Source organism: Pristis pectinata, chromosome 41, assembly GCF_009764475.1.
Source record: "Pristis pectinata isolate sPriPec2 chromosome 41, sPriPec2.1.pri, whole genome shotgun sequence".
NCBI lineage: Eukaryota > Metazoa > Chordata > Chondrichthyes > Rhinopristiformes > Pristidae > Pristis > Pristis pectinata.
In genome coordinates this window covers 3,783,881-3,810,978 of record NC_067444.1, presented here as the reverse complement: position 1 = coordinate 3,810,978, position 27,098 = coordinate 3,783,881, and the positions used below count along the sequence as shown (strand labels likewise).

The window sequence follows — 27,098 nt, the reverse complement described above, 5'->3', positions numbered from 1 at the left end:
TCCTTGAGTCTGGTGGTTCGTGCTTTCAGGCTTTTATACTTTCTGCCCGATGGGAGGGGCGAGGGTAGAAGAGAAAATGACCTGGGTGTGTGGGTGTCTTTGATTCTGCTGTCTGCTTGACCGAAGCAGCGAGAAAAGTAGACGGAGTCCGTGGATGGGGAGGCTGGTTTTCGTGATGTGCAACGCTTAGCAGTTTCTCGGGCACTGCAGTTGCCATACCCCAGACCAAGCAGCGATGCATCCTGATGGGTTGCTTTCTATGGTGCATCTGTAAAAATCTGATGAGTGTCCAAAGGGGACATGCCAAATTTCTTTAGCCTCCTGAGAAAGTAGAGGCGCTGGTGACCTTTCTTGGCTTTGGCGTCCACGTGGTTGGAGCAGGGCAGCTATTGGTGACTTAATGACGGGATTTTCTATATTGCGAGGCGATTGGAGAAAAACATCCGCATCACCTCGTTACAACCTTTTCGAGATGCGGTTGAAGTATTGTGATGAACAGAGTTACTATCCTAGGCTGACAAATAATCTGCTGTAAGAACTCAGCTGGTCGAGTAGCATCTGTGGGCGGAAATTAACTGACAATGTTTCCGGTAGAACACCTGTAGGAGGAGTGAGAACGGGGCGGCGGGGGGTGGAGGGTGGGGGTGGGGAGATGGTTAATTGCCAGCAGAGAGGGGGAGTGGTGTGATCGATACCAGAGGCCAGCCTTGTATTTAGTAACTTCCGCTATCAGTTTTCCTACTGATCATTCCTTGTTCTAGCCGCTGTCTGCACCTTCGCCCTCCCCACCTCCCTCCCCCTTTTATTGCGTTTCCCCAGAAAAAAGCCCTCCCCCTCCCTTACCTGGATCGATCAGCCCTTAATCCTTCAACATCCCCTCGCCCCTCCCCTTCGGTCAGTACACCAATCGGCTCTGGCCTCGTTGTTCACCATACCCCCTCTCTTCTTTCTACCGGCTAACTCCACTCTCCACCGTCAGTCTTTCGAGCCGAAACGTAGACATTTCCTTCCCTCCCCCCACAACAGATGCTGCTCGACCCACTGAGTTCCGCCAGCAGATGATTTGTTACTCCATATTCCAGCATCTGCAGTCTCCTGTTTCTTTACATACCTATGCTAGGTGGCCTTGTTGTTTTTTTAGACCTGCTCAGGTAAAATGAAGTGAACGAGGTCCTACGGTCTCGAATTCTTTCAATCATTCTCTGAAACTGAAGAAATCGTGGCATTTCTACTACATAGTGGTGCAGCCAATAGGCCTTTGCCTCAGAGTTGCAGTAATCCGGTTGCAGTGCATAGTTGCAGACCTGCTATGTGCGGTGCCTGCACGTACTCCTCGGGGGCTCTAACTTCCTATCATATCACAAGGGCACGCTGGTCGGTAGGTTCATTAGCCTTTGTAATTCCCCCACCCCCTTGTGTAGGTGAGAGGGAATATAGAGTTATTGGAGGGAAGAATAAGGCATAGGTAGGAGAAGAGACAAAATCCCCAAGGAGATTTCAAACCTGTCAACCATAGTCTACTTATTTGAATAAAGCCTACTTAAAATATGACAGAGGTGTCCAGATATTGAAGATACAAGAGACTGCAGGTGTTGGGGACTGGAGCGAAAACAAACCGCTAGCTGATTCCCGCCCCCCCCCCCTCCCAGTAGTTTGTTTCATCTCAAGACACTTGCGGCTTCTTTAAATGGAGATAAATAGTGGATGCGCACACTCCAAATTGCGCTTCAAATGGCGACGGTGCCAAGAAACATAGAATCTGAAAACTACAACTCTCCCATCCCAATATAAATCTATCGAGCCAAAGAAAAGGATCTGTAAAAATAAAGCAAAACAAACTCAATTGGAGCTTGGGGAATTCGATCGAAGTGTCCCAGCGAATTTAACTCCCAGTTTACTCGAGTTTATTTTCATTTTGTTGAATGCACTGGTACAATGTTAAACTTAGTTGCAGTAGCATCACAAGAGAAATATAAATTAAACATTAATTATTTACAATACTTGCAAGGAAGAACACAGTTCGAACAAAAATGCCACAAAGTCACTTAAAGATAACTGAAAATTTGTCTATGTTGTCTGTTAACTTTCTGCAGACGACTCGCTAACCCCAGTCATCTCATTGGTGAGATTGTCAGGCAGTTTTGTGCAGGGCGAGACGGTGACAATGAGATGCACAACGCCCAGATACTATGTAGGCTGCAAGCAAGTTCTGCGCAAACTCGGAGATGAAACCGACATTGTATCAACGACTGATTCCAATTCAACGTGCAACACCACTTTTGAGTTACGGAACGTGACAATTGAGGTCGGGGGACATTATGCATGTTGGTTGCAGTTGGAGATGTCTTCCAGTGTCTACAACTCCACCAGTGTGGAAGTCATTGTTACAGGTTTGTGAATGATAGTTGTAAATTACTTCCCCCTTCCATCAAGAAAATGAAAGCTGCAATCATAGGAGGAAGTTAGTTGCAGTGGTTGGATGTCAATCATTTCAACCCTTGGACATTCGGACGCAGTGTTATGGTAGCGACTACGGAGACAGATTCTTACGTGAATGGGGATGGATTGGGAAAAGGTGAGGTGTAAGTAGACTTGGGTGACCTTGTGTATCTGTCGCTGAATGCAAGCGTACAGGTGCAGCAGGGGAATCAAAAAGACAATTGGTATCCTGGCTTTCATACCGGGGATAATTGAATGTAGGAGCAGGGATGTTTTGCAGTAATTGATCGGGGCCTTGGTGAGACTGCACTTTGAGTTCTATCTGAAGTTCTGTCTCTTTATCTGAGGAAGGATTTCTTCTTTTTATTGTAATGGAGCGAGTTCAGCTAAGGTCACCAGCCTGACATTTGGCATATCAGGGAGATACAAGTGACTGCGAATGCTGGGATCTGGAGCAACGAGCAATCTGCTGGTAATGATGCAGGGTTTCGCCCCGAAACGTCGACAATTCTTCTCATCTCGCCGGTGCTGCTGGTTCCACTGAGTTACTCCAGCAGAGCGCTTGTTACTTGGAATGTCACGACTGACTATGAAACATGATTGGCAGTGCCTCCACACTGCTTCTTTGCAGTGTGGAGGGTCAGAGAGATCTTGGGGTCCGAGTCCATAGGACTCTCAAAGTGGAGGCGCAGGTTGATTCCGTGGTTAAGAAGGCATATGGTGTATTGTCCTTCATCAATCGGGGAATTGAATTTAGGAGCCAGGAGGTATTGTTGCAGCTATATAGGTCCCTGGTCAGACCCCACTTGGAGTACTGTGCTCAATTCTGGTCACCCCACTACAGAAAAGATATGGAAGCCATAGAGAGGATGCAGAGGAGATTTACAAGGATGCTGCCTGGATTGGGGAGCATGCCTTACGAAAGCAGGTTGAGGGAACTCGGCCTTTTCTCCTTGGAGAGACGGAGGATGAGGGGGGACCTGATAGAGGTGTATAAGAAAATGAGATGTATTGATAGGGTAGATAGTCAGAGGCTTTTCCACAGGGCGGAATTGGTGGCCACAAGAGGACACAGGTTTAAGGTGCTGGTGAGTAGGTACAGAGGAGATGTCAGGGGTAAGTTTTTTACTCAGAGAGTGGTGAGTGCGTGGAATGGGCTGCCGGAAATGGTGGTGGAGGCTGATACGATAGGGTCTTTCAAGAGACTGTTAGATCGGTATATGGAGCTGAGTAAAATAGAGGGCTATGGGTAAGCCTAGTAATTTCTAAGGCAGGGACATGTTCGGCACAGCTTTGTGGGCCGAAGGGCCTGAATTGTGCTGTAATGGTCTATATTCTATGTTCTATGATTGAGTTAATAGTTTTATACGCACTGGAGATTACAGGAATGAGACGTGATCGTACGGAATGCTGGAAAATTTTAGGCACGGATTAGAAGGGCCGAATGGCCTGTTTTCTGTGATGCAGTGTTCTATGGTTCTAAAATTGCAAAATTCTAGCAGGACTGGACAGATTAGGTGCAGGGAAGATATTCCCACTTGAGGGAGAATCCAGGATCAGTGGATCGCAGTCTGAGGATAATGTTAGGATTTAGGACAGAGATGAGAGAAATGTCTTCTCTCAGAGGGTGATGAACATGTGGGATTCTCTATCACAGATAACAGTCGATGCAAAATTATTAAATGTGTTCAAGAAATCGGACGCTGTTCCGATTGATCATGGATATGGAGAGAAAGCCACAACAGGGCACTGAATCTGGATTATCAGCCACGATCATATTGAATCGTGGTGTACAGGCTCAGTGGACAGGACAGCCCACACCTGCTCCTACTTCCTGCGTTTCTGTCAGTTCAGGGGGTTCCTCGAGTTATTGTCCTTGACTCAGCCTCCTGCAGATGCTCCATCAATGATCTTCATTCAGTAAGAAGCAGTCATGCTCGCTGCCCATTGCCGGTGTTGAACGCCGTTCGCAGCAAATAAATCGGCCCCGATCATCATTCAGGAAGGCTTATGAATGGTTCAGACCTTTTCTGATGAGGGGAAGGTCACATTCACGTCACAAAAGTGCTGGGCAATGACCATCTGCAATGAGTAGTCTGGCACCGACCATTGACATTCATGCCATCAAAATCACTGATCCACACAGCATCAAAAACACCAGGGGTCACCATTGACCCGATGCTTAACCGGACCAATCAGATCACAAGACAAAGCAGCATAATTGGGCCATTAGGCCCATCGAGTCTGCTCCATGAGCTAAACTAAAACTATTCCTATCTCGCCCCAATTCCCGGCCTTATCCCATATCCCTTGATACCTTGACTCATTAGATACCTATCTCCTCCTTAAACGTCCCCAATGATTGCGCCTCCACAGCTGTATATGGCAAAGAATTCGACAATTTTACTACGCTCTGGCTAAAGAAATTTCTCCTCATTTCTTTTTTAAACCGGTACCCTCTAATTCTACGATTGTGCCCTCTAGTCCTGGACTCACCCACCAGCGGAAACAGCTTAACCACACCTACCCTGTCCAGTTCTTTCAACATCCTCTCTCATTCGTCTGTTCTCCAGTGAGTACAGTCCAGGAGCCGACAAACGCTCATCGTAAGTAAGCCCTTTCAATCCGGGAATCATCCTCGTAAATTTATTCTGTACCCTCTCCAACATCAGTACATCCTTCCTAAGATAAGGGGCCCAAAACTGCAAACAGTATTCCAAATGAGGCCTCACCAGATAACTGCAAGAGCAGGCCGGACATTGGGTACCCTCTCATGACCGACTCACCTCTGATATCCTAATAAGCTTCCACCAACTATGAGGCACACGTCAGCAGTGTGACAGATTATTCTCCACTCGCCTTCATGATTGCAGCTCCAGCAACATTCAGGAAGCTCGATACGACCCAGGACAATGCAAACTACTAAACCGGCACCGAATCAATTACTCCCCCCCCCCCCAAATAGAAGGAAGGAAATGAGTCAAGAAGACAGCTGATCACCACGACTGAAAACAAATCCTGGGCTTTGACAGCAAGCCAAGATGCAGAAAGTGAGATCACAAGAGTGCAGGAATTGGAGAGACAAGCTTTTTAAATCTTGACGCCTTCTTATTTGTTGTTCAGTGTGTTGCAACCTTGTCTTTGAAGCTCTAAACTCCTGCGTTTCACGTCCCTCAGCGTTTCCTCTGTGCCCTCAATCTGGTTCCAATAAGGAAATTCAGGTGCCTTACTTCAAGAGCAGAGCAAGGTGGAAATTACTGTTCTGAAAATGAGACTTCCCCAGTCTGCTTTGTTAGAATATGTCAGGAGAGATGATTGTTTGATGTGCATTGAAAGAGTTCCGAATGATGAATGCCAATTATTTTGTTCAATCCGAAATCAGGGTCGTAAATTTGAATTAAGGGAACTGCGACCGTATGGGACATTGAGCCACACGCTCGGTAACAAGCCCCTTGGCCCACCGAGACTGCGTTGCCTGTCAACCACCCATTTTATTTCTCCAGTATTCTCATTAACTCCCCCCAGATTTTACCTCTCACCTCAAGGAAGAAACAAATAAATCGTTATGGGGTTGGGAGGATGTGCCGTGTGGTGCGTCACTTGGATCCGTGCTGGGCCACAGGTCTGTTGACGATATGCACCAGTGATTTCCCTGAGGGGACCAATCGCAACTAATCCACGTTTTCTGACATTACAAAGGGGCGTGGCAGGGTTGATTGCAAGGAGGATGAAACTCAAAGCGAAAGGCAGAATCGAGGGTTCTGGGGAAAAGACGGGGAAATTGACTTGGGAATATCAGATCAGCCATGATCCCGTTGAATGGTGGCCTAAACTCAACGGACTGAATGTTTAACTGCTGTACCTACATCTTACGGTCTCACTGTACCCCATCCCCGAGGCACACCAATTTGTATCTGATTGGCTAGCTCCACCTGGATCCTGTGTGTTCTAACTTTACGGACCAGCCTAGCGTGCGAGACCTTATGAGAGGCCTTTAGTCCACGTAGGCAACGTCTACCACCCTTCGCTCGTCAATCCTCCGGATCAAAGTGCTCATATTTCGCCATTCTGACACTGGCGAATCAGCCCTTGCATTCCCCCTTGAAAAAAATGTCCCGCCCCTTCAGAATTCCTTCCAATAACTGAGAACATTACAGCACAGTACAGTCCCTTCGGCCCACAATGCTGTGTTGACATATTACGCTGCTCTAAAATGTATCTAATGCTTCCCTCCCGCATTTCTCTATCATTCATGTATCTATCTATAGAATTCCCACCCCTGATGTAAGGCCCACCGGCATGTTGTTCCGTGTCTTATCCCTTCTGCCCTTCTTACATAAAGGCACAGCATTAGGGATCTTACAGTGATCAGGTACCTCGCCTGGGGCTCAGAAACTGTCTCTTCATCAGTAGTCCGGATTATGCTGAGTATGGCCCATTGCCAGTTCCCACCACTGAACAGAAGGAGATTGATGGTTGTTGTTCGTCACAGGGGCCTGATTGTGCTTGTAGAGTCATCAATGAACGTCGCAGGTAAAATAAGCTATGAGGAAGGCAAACTGACTTGCAGGCTTTTATTGAAAGATGGCTTTGAATGCAAGATTCAAAATGCAGATTTCTACAGACGTACGGTGGAGAGCATACTGACTGCTTGCATCACAGCTGCTGCGGAGCCTCTAATACTAAGAATAAGAGGCTGCAGAGGGTTGTAGATTCACCCAGCTCCGTCGCGGGCACAACTCTCCCCACCATCGAGGACATCTTTAATAAGCAGTGCCTCAAGAAGGCGGCATCCATCACTAAGGCCCCTCACCATCCGGGACATGCCCCCTTTTCGTTACCACCATCGAGGAGGAGGTACAGAAGCCTGAAGACGCACACTCAACGATTTAGGAACAGTTCCTTCCCTCCCGCCATGAGACTTCTCAACTCTCCATGACACCATGAACACCATGTCCTTCTTCCTTTTTTGGGAACTATTGTATGTTTTATTATGGGTGGAAATTGTTATTCTTTACACCGTACTGCTTCTGCAAATCAGCACATTTCACGTCATATAAGTTATTGATAATAAACCTGACTCTGACTCTTAGTAAGTATGCCTTGGTCCAATAAAGCAGGCCCCTTGCGCGATGACATCAGGAATATCTCGGACAGGTTTGTTCTTCCCACCGAATGGAGTTTGATCCTATGATAGAGGGAGGGCAACGAGGATTCTTGGAAATGTTTCAATTGTCTTTTGAGGAGAAACAGAGCCCATGCTCTCTAACATTTAGAAGAATGCGGATGTGATCCCATTGAAAGGTACAGAATTATCATGGGGTACGTGAGGGTAGATGACAGTTTCCGTAACACGGATGGAATTGAAAGTGTTTTATTATTGTTAAATATACCGAAGTGGAATGAAAAACCTGTCTTTCATACCCTTCATACAGATCAATTCATTACACGGTGCATTGGCGTAGTCCAGGGTAAAACAATAACAGAATGCAGAATAAAGTAATAGTTGCACAGGAAGTGCAGGGCAGGCAGAACATAAGGTGCAGGGTCATAACGAGGTAGATTGTGAGGTCAAGAATCGATCTTATCGCACTAGAGAACCATTCAATAGTTGTAACAGCTGAGTAGAAGCCGTCCTTGAGCCTGATGGTACGTGCTTTCAGGCTTTTGTATCTTCTGCCGGATGGGAGAGGGGAGAAGAGAGAATATCCGGGGTGGGACATGACTTTGATTATGCCGGCTGCTTCACCGAGGCAGGGAGAAGCGGAGTCAGAATTCATGGAGCAGAGGCTACTTTCCGTGATGTGTTGAGCTCTGTCCACAGCTCTCAGTTACAGTTTCTTGCCGTCAAGGGCAAATCAGTTGCCGTAGTAAGCCGTGATACATCCAGATAGGGTGCTCTCTATGGTGCAGGGATAAAACATGATACGGGGCGACGTGGACATGTCACATTTCTTTAATTTCCTGAGGAAGTAGTTCAGAAATCTGATGTCCAGAATCAGGGGGTCACACACCGAACATGAGGGTCGACCTTTCAGGATAGTCATCAGTAGTCCAGGCAGGATCTGTGGCGAGAGAAAGTCAGTCAGGTTTGAGGTTTGTATTGAATATAAAAAAATATGTTGGAAACATTCTACAAGTCAGGCATATTCGTGGGTTGAAAAATAGAGCAGATGTTTCATGACGATGAACTTTCATCGGAATCAGATGTTATCGCACCTCTTGGTTGTATAATGTGGCTTTGTTATATTTTAGATCGACCGTCCAAACCATATATTGAATTGAATCGATCGCCGGGCTTATACATCAAGGGAGAACATGTTTTCGTCGATTGTGCAGCCCCGGATTACTATGCAGTCTCCAATTTTTATCTGCTTGTGGACGGGACGGTCTGGTTAACGTACAACGAAAAGGAAGAGATATACGGGACAGGGAGCTTCACTCTCAATACAACGAGTATCCCGTACTCTGCCATTTGCACTTGTCACTATGAAACGAAGATCTCAGACAATTACATCAACTCAACCGTGAGCGATACGGTGCATGTAACAGTGACAGGTAAGGATATCTTTCCCTGAGGTTCTGGTCAATCTGCGACAGTAGCGCAGGGAGTAAACCTCCACCTACTCATCCGAAGTCTCAGTTTCAAATTCTAACCCATCAGCTCTGGGATTCCGATCTTTTCGTAAATATCTGGGACTTCTCTCTTGTAAAAATCGACATGCTTTATTGCTGTCCTTCAGGAGAGGAGAAACCTATCACCCTTGCCACGTCCGGGCCGTACATGACTCCAAGGGCACCAGTGTGGTTGGATCTTAAGTGACTTCTCCAACAGAGTGACTGGCCACTGACGTGGGGATTGGCAATAAATACCAGATATCGTAACGATGGCAAGCTCCCTCTATCAGAATGAATGTGTTAATGATGTGTACCATCGGTAAGGAGGGATGATCAAGCTTGTCGAGCTAGTCATAGTATTGTACGGCAGCGAAGCAGTCCATTCGGCCCACTGATCGATGATGACCATCAGGCCCATTTATACTAATCCCACTTGCCTGCAGTTATCATATATCCCTTTTCCCCTGTTTATTCAAGTACTTTTCAAGCGCCTCTTATGCTCTGTTACTTTTCCTGCCTCTACCACCACAATTGCCAGCTTATTCTATAGATACCAATTGCTCTTTTTGTGAAAGGTATACCTCTCATATCCCCTTTAAAACTCGTCTCACCTGAGTCTTTTAGGCTTAGTGTGGAGGATCAGAGAGATCTTGGGGTCCGTGTCCATAGGACGCACAAAGCTGAGGTCTGGAATGGGCTGCCAACAGTGGTGGAAGCGGAAACGATAGAGTCTTTTAAGAAACTTTTGTATAGGTACATGGAGCTGAGAAAAATAGAGGGCTATATGTTGTCCTAGAAATTTCTGAGGTAAGGACATGCTCGACACAGCTTTTTGGGCCGAAGGCCCTGAATTGTGCTGTAGGCTTTCTACGTTCAATGTTCTATACCCCTACCATGGGGAAAGGACACTGACACTCAACACTATCTATGCCTGTCACGACGTTCTCAATCTCCATCATGTCACCTCTCAGCCTGCTACTCTCGAGGGCAAGAAGAGACTTCGCCTATCCAATCTCTTTTGAAAACTCAAGCCCTCTGGTCCAGGCAACGTTCTTGTGACTGCTTTTTTTTTGTGAACCCTCGCTAGCTTGATCACCTTCTTCCCGCAGCGTGGCGACGCGAACTGCAGAAGTGCAGCGCAACCAATTGTTTGTTCAGTTGTAACACGACGTCCAAATTCTGATGCTGAATGCCTCGGCCGATGAAGGCAAGCGTAACACATGTCTTCCTAACAACCCCGCCGACCTGTGTTCCAGTTTTCATGTGATTATGTACGTGTCCCAAGGAATATCTGTTCATCAACACTCCACAGGCGGTGGCGTTCAGGGTGCATGTCCTGGCCTAGTTTAACTTCACAAAATGTATCACTCTGCATTCATCCGAGTTTAATACCATCTGCCAATCCCTTGCTCACTTTCCCAGTTGATCCTCATACGACTGTAGCTTGGGAGAAGCTTCTTCACTGTCCACGATACCACATTTTGTTTTCTGTCATCTGAAAAATTACTGATTTCAGAGTCATTGATTCATAGAGTAATGCAGCAGGGAAACAAGTCCTTCGGCCCTACGGGTCCATGCTGTCCACAGCATCCTCCCTGTTGGTCCCAGTTTCCCACAATCGGCCCATAGCCCTCCAAGCCCCTCCCCTCCTTGTACCTATCCAAATCCCTCAAATGTTGCAGTTGTACCTTCCTCGACCACCTCCTCTGGAAGCTCAGTACAGGTACTCACTACCCTCTGTGTAAAGAAGTTACCTCTCTGGTCTCTTTTATATCTCTCCCCTCTTACCTTGTGTCTGTGCCCTCTATTTGTGGAATACCAAACCCTGGACAAAAGACTATGACCGTCCACCTTATCCATACCCCACAAACTTCCATAAGGTCTCCCCTCTTTCTCCTGCTCCCCAAGGGGTAATCATCCCGCGTGGCCAACCTCTCCGTATAACTCAGGCAGCATCCTCGTAAATCTCTTCTGAACTCTCTTCAGCTTGACAATGTCTTTCCTACAACAGGGTGACCAAAAACTGCACACAATACTCACCAACGACTTGTATGAATGCAACATAATGTCCACTTCTCCTGGACTGGATGCCCTGATTAATGTAGGTCAGCGTGCTGAAAGTCTTCTTCGCCACCTTGTCTGCCTGCGCGGCCGCTTTCAGCAAACTGTGCACATGCACTCTCAGGTCACTCTGTTCCACAACACCCGTAAAGTTTTAATCCACACTCGTCATGATTTTATAAACTTCCACGAGGTCACCCCTCATTCCCCTACGTTCTATGGAATGAAGATCCAGCGTGGCCAACCTTTCCCTATAACTCAAGTCCTCTTGTCCAGGCAGCATCCTCGTAAATCTCTTCTGCACCCTCTCAAGCTTGGCAATATCTTTCCTTTCACAGGATGACCAAAACTGTGCACAATATTCCAAGCGCGGGTTCACCAAACAACATACATAACTGCAACATAACGTCCCTACTCCGAAACTCGATGCCCTGAGTGATGAAGACCATCGTGCTCAACGCCTTCTTCGCCACCCTGTCTACTTGCGTGGCGGCTTTCAGCGAACTGTGCACTTGCAGTTCCAGATCCCTCCGTTCCACAACACTCATCAGTGCCCTGCCGCCATATATTGTCATGTGATCTGCAGACTCATCTCTCCTCGTGTCTTTGCTGCAGCTCCAAATGTTCTTCACGTAACCCGGTCAGCAAAACCATCTGTTCCATTCTACCCTTTGCAATTCGCCAGTGAGTTGCATGGTAAACATTTGCCTCAACACACCCAGTTGCAGCAAATGTCGCATTCGCATCTCTCCCCAGATATAATCACGAGTCCCCCTTGTCACACTGAGGCAGCAGTCTAGATACTGTGGTGCTCAGAGCATCGCCCCTCTTTCTTGACTTCTCCCCTACAAATGTTTTGACAAATCAAACTCCCCTCATAACTTGAAGCCGCAGATTAATGTGCACTTGATAAAATAACCCTGAATCCTCTTCTACTTCATGTCCGCTCAGTATCTTCAATCACTTTTTTTTCTTGTCTGTAATAGAAAACACTCAAAGCGCAATCGCAATGAAGCTCGTTTTCCACTTATGTGGATTTTCTCACATTCCTAATGCACCTCAAACTTCGGGGTCAGGGTGAATTGTTGTTGCGTTGCAACACCTCTTCGCCATGGGTGTTTGCTGTACTGGAAGTTCTATTTATACAGAACATGGAATAGTACAGCACAGGAGAGGCCTTCGTCCCACGAGGTCTGAGCTGAACAATATGCTAAATTCAACTAAACCTATCCGCCTGCACATGATCTATGACTTTCCTTTCCCTGCATGTCTATGTACCTGTCTAAATGCCTTTGAAATGCCATTATCGTATCTTCTTCCTCCAGCATCCCCATCCCTGGCAGTGATTAACAGGCACCTATCACACATTGTGTAAATATTTCCCCGCACGTCTCATTTAAACCTCCCCATCTCACCTTTAAATTTACCCCACCGATATGCATCATCCTTTAAAACTCACGTTGTTTGGGAGTTGTGGGGTGAGGGAGGAAGAGCAGCGCATCTAATAGAGCTGCTACCTCAGAGGTTCAGCAACTCCGGGTTCGAAACTGATTCCCATGCTTTCTATGTGGAGTTTGCATGTTGACCCTCTTGACGGCTGTCGCCTCGTTTCCAGCCACATCCCAAAGCAGCAGTAGACAGTGAGTTCGTAAATTGCCCCTCGTGTAGGAATAGTGGGAATGGATGTTGGTGCTCGGTGCGGACGATGTAACCAAAGGCCCTGCTTCTGTGCTTTGAAAAGACTTGAGTTAGTGGACATTAAAATATGTATTAGTGGATGTTTACGGCAGGAAAAGCGCCATTCGGCCCATTCAACCGCTGCTGACCCTATGAGCAATCAAGCTGCTCCCAACTATCAACTCTCAAAAATTATTTCCTTGCACATTCGTGTCGAACTTCATTTGGGTAAAAGAATCGTCTTTGCATCCACACCCAGCCAGTCTGCATTCCTCAACACTTCCTGCCAGCAACGAATCGTAACGAATTTCCTTCTGTCACCTTAATTTCTTTGGCAAGTGACTTTTATTGCATACAGACTGGAGGCTGACAATTCCAGCGATGGGAACAGTCTCCACTATCTGCGCTGCTTGCAGCTTACTTCTATCTATCTATCTATCTATCTATCTATCTATCTATCTATCTATCTATCTATCTATCTATCTATCTATCTATCTATCTATCTATCTATCTATCTATCTATCTATCTATCTATCTATCTATCTATCTATCTATCTATCTATCTATCTATCTATCTATCTATCTATCTATCTATCTATCTATCTATCTATCTATCTATCTATCTATCTATCTATCTATCTATCTATCTATCTATCTATCTATCTATCTATCTATCTATCTATCTATCTATCTATCTATCTATCTATCTATCTATCTATCTATCTATCTATCTATCCGTCGGTCCGTCTGTCTGTCTGTCTATCTATCCATCCAACCCTCTCGCAACCTCTTCTCTTCTGAAGAGAAGAACGCAAGTTTCTCCCGCCTACCCACGTATCTATAGACCCTGGAGACAACCATGATATTTCTCTGAATCTTTTTTGCTCGAAAGGAAACGACTACAAACTTTCTCCATAGCTACAGTTTACTCGTTCTGATCGCGTCTCTGTAAACCTCCAGTGGAGTCAAGTCATCCCCATGTTTCCATAAGACACCACAAAATAAAGGAAGGCAATTGGGCCCATCCTGTCTAAGTCGGTTCACAACAACATCCAATTCCCTCGATAATTCGCCCCGTGACGTATTCTTCCAGCAATCGTAACAACTCGTCTCGTCCCCCCCAAAATTCTGCAAATCAGTACTCATTGCTGGCCAATTTACAGTGGTCAATTAAGTGAGTAACACTCACGTCTCTGGGATCTGGAAGGAAACCAGAATGCCCGGAGGAAACCCAGGCGTGCACGGCGAAAACGTCCAAACTCTACGCAAACGGCGGCGGAGGTCAGAACTCCACTCTGGGCGCTGGAGTTGAGAGGCAGCTTCTCCATTCAGTGCGCCACTGCGACTCCATGGACAAAGTGAACATCCCCACTAACTGGAGACTTATTTCCTGTTATATTTTTACGCGCAAAAGGGGAGGCCTTCAGGTTCCTAGTTGTCGTATTTCCCCACCGATTTCCCTCATAACTTATTATAGAGCCATTGAGTCACAGAGTAATACAGCACGGAAACAGGCGCGTCAGCCCATATCGTCCATGCCGACCAAAATGACCATAGAAGCTAATCCCACTTGCCCATGTTTGGCCCTTATCCCTCTAAACCTTTCCTATCCATATACCCGCCAAATCTGTTCTCCCTACCTTCATATCAACACCAATATCCCGGAGTCTACCACTCACCCACACACTTGGGGGCAACTTGCTACTGTCGGCTTACCTGCACTTCTCTGGAATGTGGGAAAAACGGTCTTCCCGTCAACGCACGGAGGAAACCCACACGTTGACGGGAAGACCGTGAAAACTCCACACAGACAGCAGCGGCTGTCAGAAATGAACCCGAGTCGCAGGAGCTATGGGGTCGCATCTTCACGAGCTGCACCACTACGTTTTCCAGACTAATTTTATATGTTGTCTTTCATGTTATGTGCCACACAGCGAGCGACCATTCGACACATATTCTGTTGTAATCTTACAGATCAATTACCGAAGCCTTTGATATGGATTGAAGCCCCTTCAACCGCGTTCTTCCCGGGAGAAACACTTCGTGTAAAGTGCGCACCTCCCACCAACTATCCGATCACAAGTTTCTCCTTGTACAGGAATCGTAGCACTGTACATACCGCGGAGCAACAGCCGTTCGATGGCGATTATAATGTCACGTTTACGCTCCTGCACATCAATGAATCCAACGAGGGCAATTACACCTGCCGTTTCCAAGCCGACATAGCTGGGGAGTTATACACTTCGGAGTCCAGCGATCAGATACCAGTGATGTTGTCAGGTAAGGTATATCATATTTAGTTGAGTCTATCATGCATCTGAGACTCGTTAGAAAAGTGTTTTAATTTGGTCATGCAATCATAGAAGCCTACATAATGTAAAGTGGCCCTTCCGGCTCAGTCACCTTAATCCCATTTTCCTGATATAGACCCATGCGTTTCTTATCCAACTACCTACCCAAATGTCTTTTAAGCATTGCAAGTGTATCTGCCTTCAGCACTTACTCTGGAAACTTGTTCCAGATATTCACCACCCTCTGTGTGAAAAAAAACTGCCCCTCTGATCTCCTTTGTTTCTCCCTTCTTGCTTTAAACCTATACCCTCTAGTTTTAGATTTCCCTCATTAGAAAAACGAATCTCTCTCTTATTTATGCTGCTCGTAATTATATAAACCTCCATACGGTCAGACTCCTACGTTTCATTGAGAATAAACCTAGCCTATCCAATCTCTACTTATAATTACAGCCCTCCATTCTCGGCAACATCTTGCGGAATCTCTTCTGTATTCTCTTCAATACTATCACATCCCCCCTGCAGCATGGCGACCAGAACTGTGCACAGATTTCCAAGTGCTGTTCAACCAATGTTCTGTGCAGTTGCGGCATGGCTACTGATCAGTGCAAAGATTAAAAAGAAACTCATTGCAGTCAATGACTGAACTTCTCAAACATTGGTTAAACTCGAGCCCAACACGCTTCTGCTCAGAGAAATCCGGCAATGTGCGGCCGATAAACAAAACGCACAAGAGAGCTGTAGATTTTTGGAATAGAAAATAACTTGAGCCCCGCGAAGGATTGTCCTTTCTTTGCAGTTCGAAATAGCTTGGCCCGCGTCATGAAAAAGAGGCTGGCACAATAGTGCAGCAGGTGGACCAGCTGACACTGTTCCAGGGATCCCGTATTGATGCCCCCTATCGGTCTTCTCTGTGTGGACTTCCCACGTTCTTCCTGTGACTTCGTGGGCGTCCCCCTGATGCTCTTCTGTCCTCCCACATCAGACAGTTATGTTGCTTGTTCGGTTAACTGGCCATCGTACATTTTCCCTAAAGTATCCTCATTATAGGAAGGATGTGGAGGCGTTGGAGAGTCTGCAGAGGAGATTTACCAGGATGCTGCCTGGATTAGAGAGTATGCATTATGAGGAGATACTAAGGAGCTAAGGCTTTAGTCATTGGAGAGAAAGAGGACGAGGGGGAGACATGATAGAGGTGTACAAAATATTTAAGAGGAATAGATAGAGTGGACAGCCAGCTCCTCTTTCCCGGGGCACCAATGCTCAATACATGAGGTCATGGCTTTAAGGTAATGGGTGGGAAGTTCAAGGGAGATATCGGAGGAAGGCTTTTCACCCAGAGAGTGGTTGTGGCGTGGAACAAGCTTCCTTGGGCGGTGGTGGAGGCTTATACGTTGGTGAAGTTCAAGAGATTGTTAGATAAACATATGGAGGAACTTAAGATAGAGGGATATGTGGCAGGAAGGGGTTAGATAGTCTTAGATGTGGTTTGAAGGTCGGCACAACATGGTGGGCCGAAGGGCCTGTATTGTGCTGTATTGTTCTATGGTTCTATGGTTCTATGGTATCGATGAGTGGGAAAATCTGGGGTGGGTGTCCCGTTGATGGAACCCAGGATATGCAACATGCTGTATTCCCTGGAATGAGGGAGGCTGACGGATGACCTTATGGAGGTTAATAAAATCATGAGAGGCATAGATAAGGTGAATAGTCCCATTCGTATTGTGCATTTGTTACCGCAGACCAGTTGCATCTGAGACTGGACGGTGGAGGCAGCAATTGCTCGGGAAGAGTCGAGATCTATTACGGGAAGAGGTGGCTAACAGTCTGCGGGAGCGACTGGGGCTTGGGAGCCGCCGAGGTTGTCTGCCGGCAACTGGGCTGCGGGTTTGCAGAGGCGGTGACCTACTTCGAACAAGTGGCCACGTCGCTTTGGCTGAACGGCACTCGTTGCGGAGGGATGGAGGGATTTCTGTGGGACTGCACCTCGGACGCCTGGGGAGACAAGGTCTGCACTCGCGGGGAAGACGCCGGCGTGGTTTGCAACGCAGGTAAAGCGCCAGCGCTGAGCAGGAGCGGTTGCCCGGGTCAGCGTTACATCTCTGGAGTGGCCTTTGAGATCAGAGCGTTCTCGCGACTGACTAATGGTTTGCCGCCGAGGCGTGCGCCCAGTAACTCTTTTCTAATGGATTTTAAAATAGAATATAGGACATTGAACATTACAGCACAATACAGGCCATTCGTTCCACGATGTTTTGCCAACATTTTATCCTGCTCTGATATCTATCTAACCCTTCCCTCCGACATAGCCCCCCCCATTTCTCTATCATTAATTTGGCTATCTGAGAGACTCTTAAATATCCCTGATGTATCTGCGCACACTACCTCTGCCGGCAGTGCGTTCCACGCACCCACCACTCTATGCGTAAAACAACTTACCACTGACGTCCCCCCTAATATCTTCCTCCAATCGCATAAAAATTATACCCCTCCTGTTAGCTATTTTCGCCCTGGGAAGAAGTCTCTGACTGCCCACTCGATCTGTACCTCTTATCATCTTGTTAACCTCTCATACGTCACCTCTTATCCTCCTTATCTCTAAAGAAAGAAGCCCTTGCTCGCTCAAACTACCCCTATAAGGCATATTCCTGAGTTATTACTGACTATCGACAGAGATTCCAGAGATTCCACGAAGCTTCCGTGCCACCTGAGTCACCGCCCCTGCCTCTTTGCACTCCTTCCATTACTTGTTCCCTTGCTGTTCTATCACGCGTTCGCCCATATCAAAAGGCTCATCACTCTTTTCGTAACCATAAGCGCACCCCTTAGGACCTCTGTTCTCCTTTGCGCCTCGGCACTTGCTATATCTCTGCAATCTTGTCGAAGAGTGGATTTTAATTCTTCCGAAACTTCATTTCTCTTATTTTCCGCTCACATTGTTTCCCACCTGGAGTGGGAGTGGTTCAGAATCCTGGAACTCTCTCACTAATATTATCGTCGGCATTCCCGCAGCTCAGGGACTGCAGCGGTCAAGAAGGTAGCTCAGCACTACCTTCTCAAGTGTACTTAGGGATGAATAAAAAAAATCAGCACAACTTTTTTATTTTATGTGCGAATTGAGAGAGTCAGAGGGATATGAAAGGGCGGGATTAATGTCCCCGAGCATAAAGGAAATAAATGAAGGGCTGCAACACACAACAAATGATGGAGGAACTCAGCAGGTCAGGCAGCATCTATCGAGAGACGTTTCGGGTGGAGACCCTTCATCAGGACAAATGAGGGGATGCACCAGTTTTCAGGGTGGATTTTGTTTTCACATTCATTGAAGGGATGTGGGCTTTGCAGGCTGAGCAAGCATTTAATTACAGATCCCTAATTGCCCTGGAGATGGTGATGGTGAGCTGGATTCTTGACCCGCTGCAAGTCCTTGAGGTGCGAGAATACCCACCAAGCTGTTAGTGAGGGAGTTCCAAGATAGAGGTTTTTAAGAGTCTCTTAGAGAGGCACATGGACATGCAGAGAATGGAGCGATGTGGACCATGCGCAGGCAGAAGGGATGGGGTGTCATTGGGTTAATCAGTTCGGCACAACATCGTGGACTGAAGGGCCTGTTCCTGTGTTGTACTCTTTGATGAAGAGGGTTCAAGGTTTGCAAATCTTCTTGCAAGGATATGTAGGTGTACGGAAGATTTTTTAATTGAACGAATGAAGGCTTTTCAGGCTGCTGTGAGGGAGGGGGTTCCAGGAGTTTCACCCAGCGACGGTGAAGGAACGACGATATATTTCCAAGTCAGGACGGTGTGTGGCTTGAAGGGCAACTTCCAGGTGGAGGTGTTACCCGTGCATTTCGCTGTACTCGTCCTTTCAGCTGGTGGATGTGGTGGGGTTTGGAAGGCTCTCTCTAAAGAGTCTTGACGAGTTGCTGCAGTGCATCCTTTACATGGTACAGACATATCAAGCGGGTTGTTACGTCCTGGGCCAAATGTCGCCGTTCTATATGTCCATGAAATAGACCTTAACAAGTGCTTTCTCCTGTTTTAACACAGACCATTCGCCGAAACCGCAACTGACGCTGACGCGGCGGAGTAAAACATTCCTACAAGGGGAGAATGTCACCTTTACATGTAGATCCCCCATTCAATATCCCAGTATGACAATATACCTGTACAGAGCCGACAGACCATATGGCCATGACTTGAAGGTGTTTACCGCCAGCAATGGTACTGAAACGTTCAATATCGCTGACTTAAACGGGACAGACACCGGGAACTACATCTGCGTTTACGAATTGCAAGTGTCGGGTGAGATCTTCACGTCAGCTCAGAGCGACCCACAAGCAATAACAGTGCGAGGTGAGTTGGATGGCTACTCTTCTTCGGTAGACTGTGAAATAAACGCGCAGCACACCAGAAAATATGAATACGGGTACTAGATATGAAAAGCACGATGATGCTGGAGGAACCCAGCAGGCCAGGCAGCATCCGCGGAGAAAAACAGGCGGTCAACGTCTGCAACCTGGACGGATGCTGCCTGGCCTGCTGAGTTCCTCCAGCGTCACGGTGTTTTACATCTGGATTCCAGCGTCTCCAGTCCTTTGTTTCTCGGGTACTATATATGGTTCGCCGTGCGCGGCACAGTGAGGCAGCTAATTGAGCAGATATCATACAGCGCCAAAGAACCGCGTTCAATCCTGACCTCGGGTGCAGTTGGAGTGGTCTGCACGTTTTTTTTTCTCTCCTGAATCGCGTGTGGCTGCGTCCGTGTGCTTCGGTTTCGTCCTCATCCCAAGGATGTGTGGGTGACGGGTAAATTGGAAACTCTAAATTGCTCTGATTATGCAAGTGAGTGGTAGCATCTGGGAGAGATTGATAAGATTATGGGAAAATAAAAGAAAACGAGATTAATGCCGGAAGATTGTAAATGGCTGATTGAAGGTCGGTGCAGACCGAGCCTGTTTCGGTGCCGTTTGACTCAAATAACTTTTAACATTTGAAAATAAAATACCATGCTGGATATTTTCTTTGTCATTTTCTAATATATTTCATTTGCTGTAACCCAATGGAATGGAACTGTGATGCTGCTGCAAGTAAGTTTTTTCACTGCACCTGTGCATACATGCCCTTGTTCATATGACAATCAACTTGACTTGAACTTCTCTGGCTCTATAAATAAGAAAATGTCAGCTAAGGCAAGTGTGGGACCTCCAATGAGGCTGGTGAATCAATAACAGGAAACAAAGAAACGGCAGATATGTTAAAAATGATTTCTTGCACCATTCTTCACAGGGGAGGGCACTGCAAATCTCCCTTCTGGGTGAATTGGAAATAACCAATCTTGGGTTTATGCATCTGCGGTTTTATCTGTTACAACTAAGCCATATGTTTTTTTTAAATGACAGCAAGATATCGTGCTGACTATCTTCTTTTAGTTTTTGCAGAAGTGATGTATACTGTTATGAACATCCTTATCTCACAGAAGCCCAGTCGAGTGCTTGTTATAATGCATAACGTTTTGTAGAGCAATATCCCACGCGCAGTTTTCTGTTAATCGGCCGCGTAACTTCCTCACAGACGACGCGTGAGAGATAATTAAAGATCGGACAACAACTGTTCTCAAAAATTCAACCCCTTCCCTCTCTTTCTCTCTCTCCCTCTCTCTAGCGCTCTCTTTTTCTCTCTCGCTACAGCTCTTGGGAACAGGCACGCGACAAATATCCATTACAGGTCCCAAGGACTTCCAGACATAACTCAAGTATTTTAGTCGAACATTGTCTTTTGGAAAGACTCCAATCTCAAATTTACTCCATATTCGTCCAGTTTTACTCCGTTGCTGTATCGTCACCCACCTGTGCCTCTGCGATGGCTTTCTTCTGGTGATTTGCATCGACCATTTCCTGCAGTTCTTCTCCCTGCTTCTCCTCTTCCTGGAAGGGTAGAGATTCCCTGGTCCCCAAACTCCACCACACTGGCCTGTATTTTCAGCGGATTATCCTTCACAATCTACAACGAGAGTCCCGCCGCAAGACGTATTTAGCACTGCGAATGGGCTTCTGGGATATATTTACGACTGCTGGGTCCTCTCCATCATCTGCAGCAACGACTGAATTTGGCTATGCATCCGCAGGAGATGTAATAACAGTCCCCCTACCTCTCCACCGCCACCAATCGGAATTCGCCTCATTACAGAATCTTTTAGTTGTTTAACACATAAACGGATCCTTTGTCCCCCGCGTATCTGCTGAATTTTTCCCCATCTACTCTAATCCCAGTTGCACGTATTAGGACCATATCCTTCCTTACGCTTTGTTGACGCAGCGCAGCACATCACAGAAACCAACCTCCCCTCTATGGGATCTGTCTGCACTTCCCGCTGCCAAAGGATAGTATAGAGAGTAATCAAAGACTCCCGCCCACCCTGGACACTCTCCCTTCTCCCCCTCCCATCCGGTAAAAAATGGTACAAAAGCCTGAAAGCATGTACCTCCAGCTCAAGGAACAAGATGCTGGATTCTGGAGGAACACGCACACAAAGTGCCGGAGGAAAGTAGCAGGTCGGGCAGCATCGATGGCGAGAAATAAACAGTGGGCATTTCAGTTCGAGACCCTTCATCAGGACTGGACTCCAGATGACCTGCTGAGTTCCGCCAGCACTTTATGTGTCCCACCAGGCTCACGGACAGCTTCTATCCCTCAGCTATGATATTGCCTCGTGCGATGATATTGACTCTTGACCTCACAATCTACCTCTTTGCGATCTTGCACCTCACTGTCTGCATGCACGGTAACTTTCTCTGGAACTGTCACACGTTATTCTGCATGCTATTGTTGTCTGACCTTGTACTACCTCCATGCTGTGTTGTAATGAATTGATCAGCATGAACAGTATCCAAGGCAAATTCTGTTCACCGCTCTGTAGGAAGGATGTAGAGGTTTCAGAGAGAATGCACGAGAGGTTCACCAGAACGTTTACCGGGTTGGGAGTATCTATCTCTGGAGCGCCGGAATCTGCAGGGATACCTGATAGAAGTGTACAAGATTATGAGAGGCACAGATAGGGCTCAGAATCAGAGTCTTTTTGCCCCGGGGTAGAAATGTCAAATACCAGAGGGCATAGGTTTAATGTGAGAGGGAGGAAGTTCAAAAGAGATTGACGAGGTATGTTTTTTTAAAAACCGATTGGTATGTACCCTGCAACAAGCTTCTATGGGAGGTGGTGGTAACAGATCCGATACCAACACTTAAGGGGCATTTAAACAGATAGACGGAGGCGAGAGATAAAGACAGCGTGCAAGCATATGGTCTTAGTTCAGATTGGCTTCCTATTCGGCGTGGTCATGGCGCTGTATTCTTCTATTCTATGTCCTATGAGTTTCAAACGGAAAATCTGCACGTCCGATACACCAGAGTACAGATGGTGCCGGAATATGGGAGCCTTACTGCATTATGAATAGATCTTAAAATAACGGTCTCTGATTGAGATGAGGGGGAAGGATGCAAATTCGCACGTCTCGCTCCCTGTCTGTTCACTCATAGACGCCGAAGTCTTCAGTGCACACGTTAAGTGCTCAGCTTAATCCGTTTGCATCTCATTGCAGAGGAGGCGGAGAAACCAATAATCTATGGGAAGAGTCCATTTGAGAGTATCCTCCGCGGGCACACCGTGGACATTGGATGTGATGCTCCCTACGAACTGCCGGATCTGACATTTAACTTGTACAAAGATGGCGTGCATGTGCAGTCCATGGTGGCGTCAAATTCTGCCACGTTCAGCTTGAGGAACATCAGTAGTCAGAACAGCGGCAACTACACCTGCACGTACCAAAAGGAAATTTCAGGCCGATGGAGAAATTCGACCCTCAGCGACCCTTTCGAGGTGTTCACATCAGGTTCGCCATTTGAATTTATCTTCAGTTGAGCCTTTATCCTTTGATTATCCTGTTGCAGGTCCACCCAAAGCCTGACTCTCATCTCGAAACACTGAGAAAGACTTAATGGACAATGACCCTGAACCTTCTTTATTCCCAGAAAATCCGCAGCGTTGAAATCACCGCTCATACCTTCCCGCCAGAGGCATTCGCCATTGTGTGTTGAAATATACCTTAACATATGTTACGCTGTTGCAATACAGGAACACACATTCTTCACTAACAGATTGCTTCACATCAATGCACTCAACTGCGCTTCTATCTCGCTCAGTTGGCGACCTCATCTGTTATTGCAGAGATAGAGTCTCACCCAACCCCTCCCTTTGTCTCGCTATACTTCTGAAGATTTGCCGTCAGTCTCTTTTCCTCTATTTATTCGCTCCCTTCTTGCTCTCTCTCTATCTGTATGAAGGTTTGTCCGATAATCGGTCGGTCTATCTATCTATCTATCTATCTATCTATCTATCTATCTATCTATCTATCTATCTATCTATCTATCTATCTATCTATCTATCTATCTATCTATCTATCTATCTATCTATCTATCTATCTATCTATCTATCTATCTATCTATCTATCTATCTATCTATCTATCTATCTATCTATCTATCTATCTATCTATCTATCTATCTATCTATCTATCTATCTATCTATCTGTCTGATTTATCGCTCTCACTCCCAATTACTGTAATCTGTCACACCTGATTTCCACAGACAGGAGTCCCTTGGCGCCTTTGCCTCTCTCAGCATCTGGGATTCAGTAAGTAATTATAGGCCAGTTAGTCCAACGTCGATTGACTGACAATCCCGAGGAGCATGTTTAATCTGCACTCAAGGGAAGTCGGGATTGACCGGGGATAGTCAACGCGAATTTATTGGCGGGGTCTTCCATGTGACTAATTTAGTTCAGTTTTTGTTTGAACATGTTGATGAGGGAAATGCTGTTGATGTAGTTTACATGGACTTCAGTGTCGTTGACAAGGCCCCACATGGAAGGCTGATCTATCAGAATGGAGTCCATTGGATCCAAGTCAATTCCACGGGACCATTCAGGCCAAATATTAAACAAGAAATTTGAATATTAGGCTGTTCCGAACCGCTTTTGTTATTATTACCAGATGTCCCCCCCCCCCCCCAACCCCAACACTCCCTATCTGAATCCTCAGAGCTTGAAAACATCCATTGAAATGACGGGAATGTCTTTCCATTTGGTGCAGACTGCCATTTCGCTCTGTAACAGTTACACGTTGGTTCTGACAGATTTCGTATCAGATGATGTCAACCTGAGATTAGCGAACGGAAGCAACCCCTGTTCTGGAAGACTGGAGGTCCTTTACAACGGTGCCTGGGGCACAGTTTGCGAGGACGGTTGGTCGATCGCCAACGCTGACGTCATCTGTAGAGATCTCACCTGCGGCTTCGCCGAGCTCTCCACAGACTCGTCGATCTACGGCGAAGGGGCCGGCCCGATTTGGCTACATGATGTCCGGTGCGACGGCACCGAGTCTTCCTTGTGGGCATGTTCGTCGCAATCGCATCAAGCTCACCGTTGCACTCACTCCAACGACATTGGAGTCTCTTGTACAGGTAGGACTTAGCAGTGGGTGACTCGCACAGAAATGCCGTGTCCGTTCACAGGGACCATCTTGCGTCACGTATTCGTGAGGAAACGTCCGGGTGATTACGTCAAATTATCCTCACCTAATATCAGGGGTGGAAGTTCATGAATACGCGAAGGATTGTTCTGCTTTCAAGAAACCCGTTAGAACCGTTCACTGCAGATGCATTCACGGTAAAAAAAACATTGTCTGTAACCTATGCACATGGATTAACACGATCTGCAGGCACCATCACTACCTTGTCTCATTCAGTTTCTCCTGGTGACATTCACCTCGTTCTAGCCATTTGCTGCGATGCATTCCCGACTTAAAATGTGCTATTTCTAACATCCGTCTGTCCATGCGAAAGGTCAGTGAGCCGGAACGTTACACCTGGCGACACAAGAGTAGCTGAGACGGGTACAGTTACAACTTCTAACGTACAGTTGGCAAGGTACATCGACAGGCAATGTTCGGAGGGATATGGGACAAACTCTGGCAAATGGGATGAGCTTGGATGGGACATCTTGCCGAGTATGTACCACTTAGGCCGAATGGCCTCTCTCCGTGTAGTATGCCTCTGTGACAAGAGGCTGCAGATGCTTTGAGCTGGATAAAAAGATAAACGAGAAATGGCCGAACAGTCGACCGTCCACTTCCCTTCACGGATGCTGCCTGACCTGTTGAGTTCCTCCAGCAGTTCGGTTTTGCTACCTTATACATGATCCTCTTTGTGGATATTAACTTATCTGCTGAATATTTCCAGTATTCTTTATTCTATTTTAGACCTGAAATGTCCGCTTTATTTTCACTTCCACTCATGCTGACCGAGCTGTTCAGCATATCCAGCATCCCCAGGTTTCAGCTCAGGTTTGAACCGCAGATTATGTTTCCTTCTGCACAGACGCTGATCGACTGGCTGAACACTTCAAGCGTTCTACAGTCCTATTTTAGGCTTGGAAGGTTGACCCTGTCTCTCCCTCGACAGATGCTGCCTAATATTCTGAATATTTCCAGCATTCCACGTCTCGATTATAAACCTGAAACTTTGACATATTTCCCTCTCCACGGACCCTGCCCGACCTGCTGGGTGTTTACAGCATTCATTAAAAACCTTGACTTTATGTCTCTCTCTGAAGCTGCCTGACCTGATGAACATTTCCAGATTTCAAAACTTATTTTAAACTATTTTTTTTCCTCTATAGCGTCGGGGGCCTGAAAGAAGTGTGTAAATTTGTAAGCAACATAGCTCGAGTGGATAGCCAGAGTACTTTATCCCAGGGTGGAAATTTTAAATACCAGAGGGTAAATCTTTAGGGTGAGAGGGGGCAAGTTTAAATTGGTAAATTGGTTTATTATTGGCCATGTACCGAGGTACAGTGAAATGTTGTTCTTGCACACCGGTCACACTGATCAATTCATTACAAACGTGCATTGAGGTAGTGCAATAACAAAGTGTACAATAAAGTGTTACAGTTACAGAGAAAGTACGATTCAAGGAAACAAGAAGGTGCAAGGTGATAGCGAGGTTGATTGTGAGGTCAAGAGTCCCCCTTATCGTTCCAGGAAACAGTTCAACTGAATGAGGTTTACGAAGCAAATAAAGTAAAGAGGGATATTGAGGTGCATGTTCATAGATACGTGAAGGTGGCAAGTAGACGGGATGGTACAAAAAGCATGCGGCATGCTTGCCTGCATCTATCGGGACACTGAGTATAAAGATCAGCTCTAGAAGCCCTTGGTTAGGCCACTTTTGGTGTATTATGTGCTGTTCTGGTCAGCGCACTATGGAAAGGATGTGGAGGCTTTGGAGAGGTTGCGTGAGAGGCTCATCATAATGTTGCAGGGATTGGAGTGTAGCCGGTGCAGAATGAGGTTGGACAAACTTGGATTGTGTTCTCTGTAGCTCGGAAGCGGAAGGAAGGCCAGATAAAAGTATATAAAACTACGATAGGCATAGACAGGGTAGATAGCGTGCAGCGTGGCGGGAGTGTAGCAGTTAGCGTAAGACTTATTATAGCGTCAGCGACGCGGGTTTAATTCCGGCCGCTGTCTGCAAGGAGTTTGTACGTTCTCCCCGTGTCTGCGTGGGTTTTCTCCGGGTGCTCCGGTTCAAAGAGGCACGGCTGAGGAAGTTGTGGGCGTGCTACTCTGGCGCCGGAAGCGTGGCGGTACTTGTGGGGCTGCCCCTCCCCCCAAGAACACTCCACACAAAAGAGGTATTTCACCGCATGTTTCGATGTGCATCATGGGGCTAATAACGAGGTCTTAACTATTGCAATAAACACAGCAAAAAAAAAGAAACTATACATTGCAGAATTACATCAAATGCAAACTAAACCACGGCAAAACACGCTATTTCAAATTAAAATATCGTTAACACTGTCTACAACACACTCGATCCCACTGATCCCCGAATTCTCCCAGGGTGCCCGCGGATACCGCGTTCTCCCTTGCATACGAGTACCTGTGCGTGCGACAAAACACTCG

The 27,098-nt window shown here is 46.6% G+C and overlaps 1 protein-coding gene across 7 annotated transcripts in view; it reads left to right on the top strand.

Annotated features, from left to right (window-relative positions):
* The window catches only part of LOC127566442 (uncharacterized), a 190,012-nt gene that overhangs the window by 143,852 nt on the left and 19,062 nt on the right, over positions 1 to 27,098 (top strand). For all 7 annotated transcript variants that reach the window (XM_052008861.1, XM_052008855.1, XM_052008858.1 and 4 more), the window contains 7 exons: positions 2,094 to 2,390; positions 8,695 to 8,997; positions 14,770 to 15,075; positions 16,829 to 17,137; positions 19,133 to 19,438; positions 22,681 to 22,971; positions 24,271 to 24,597. In XM_052008861.1, coding sequence (XP_051864821.1) covers positions 2,094 to 2,390; positions 8,695 to 8,997; positions 14,770 to 15,075; positions 16,829 to 17,137; positions 19,133 to 19,438; positions 22,681 to 22,971; positions 24,271 to 24,597 — 2,139 coding nt within the window. The remainder of the gene's footprint in view (positions 1 to 2,093; positions 2,391 to 8,694; positions 8,998 to 14,769; positions 15,076 to 16,828; positions 17,138 to 19,132; positions 19,439 to 22,680; positions 22,972 to 24,270; positions 24,598 to 27,098) is intronic.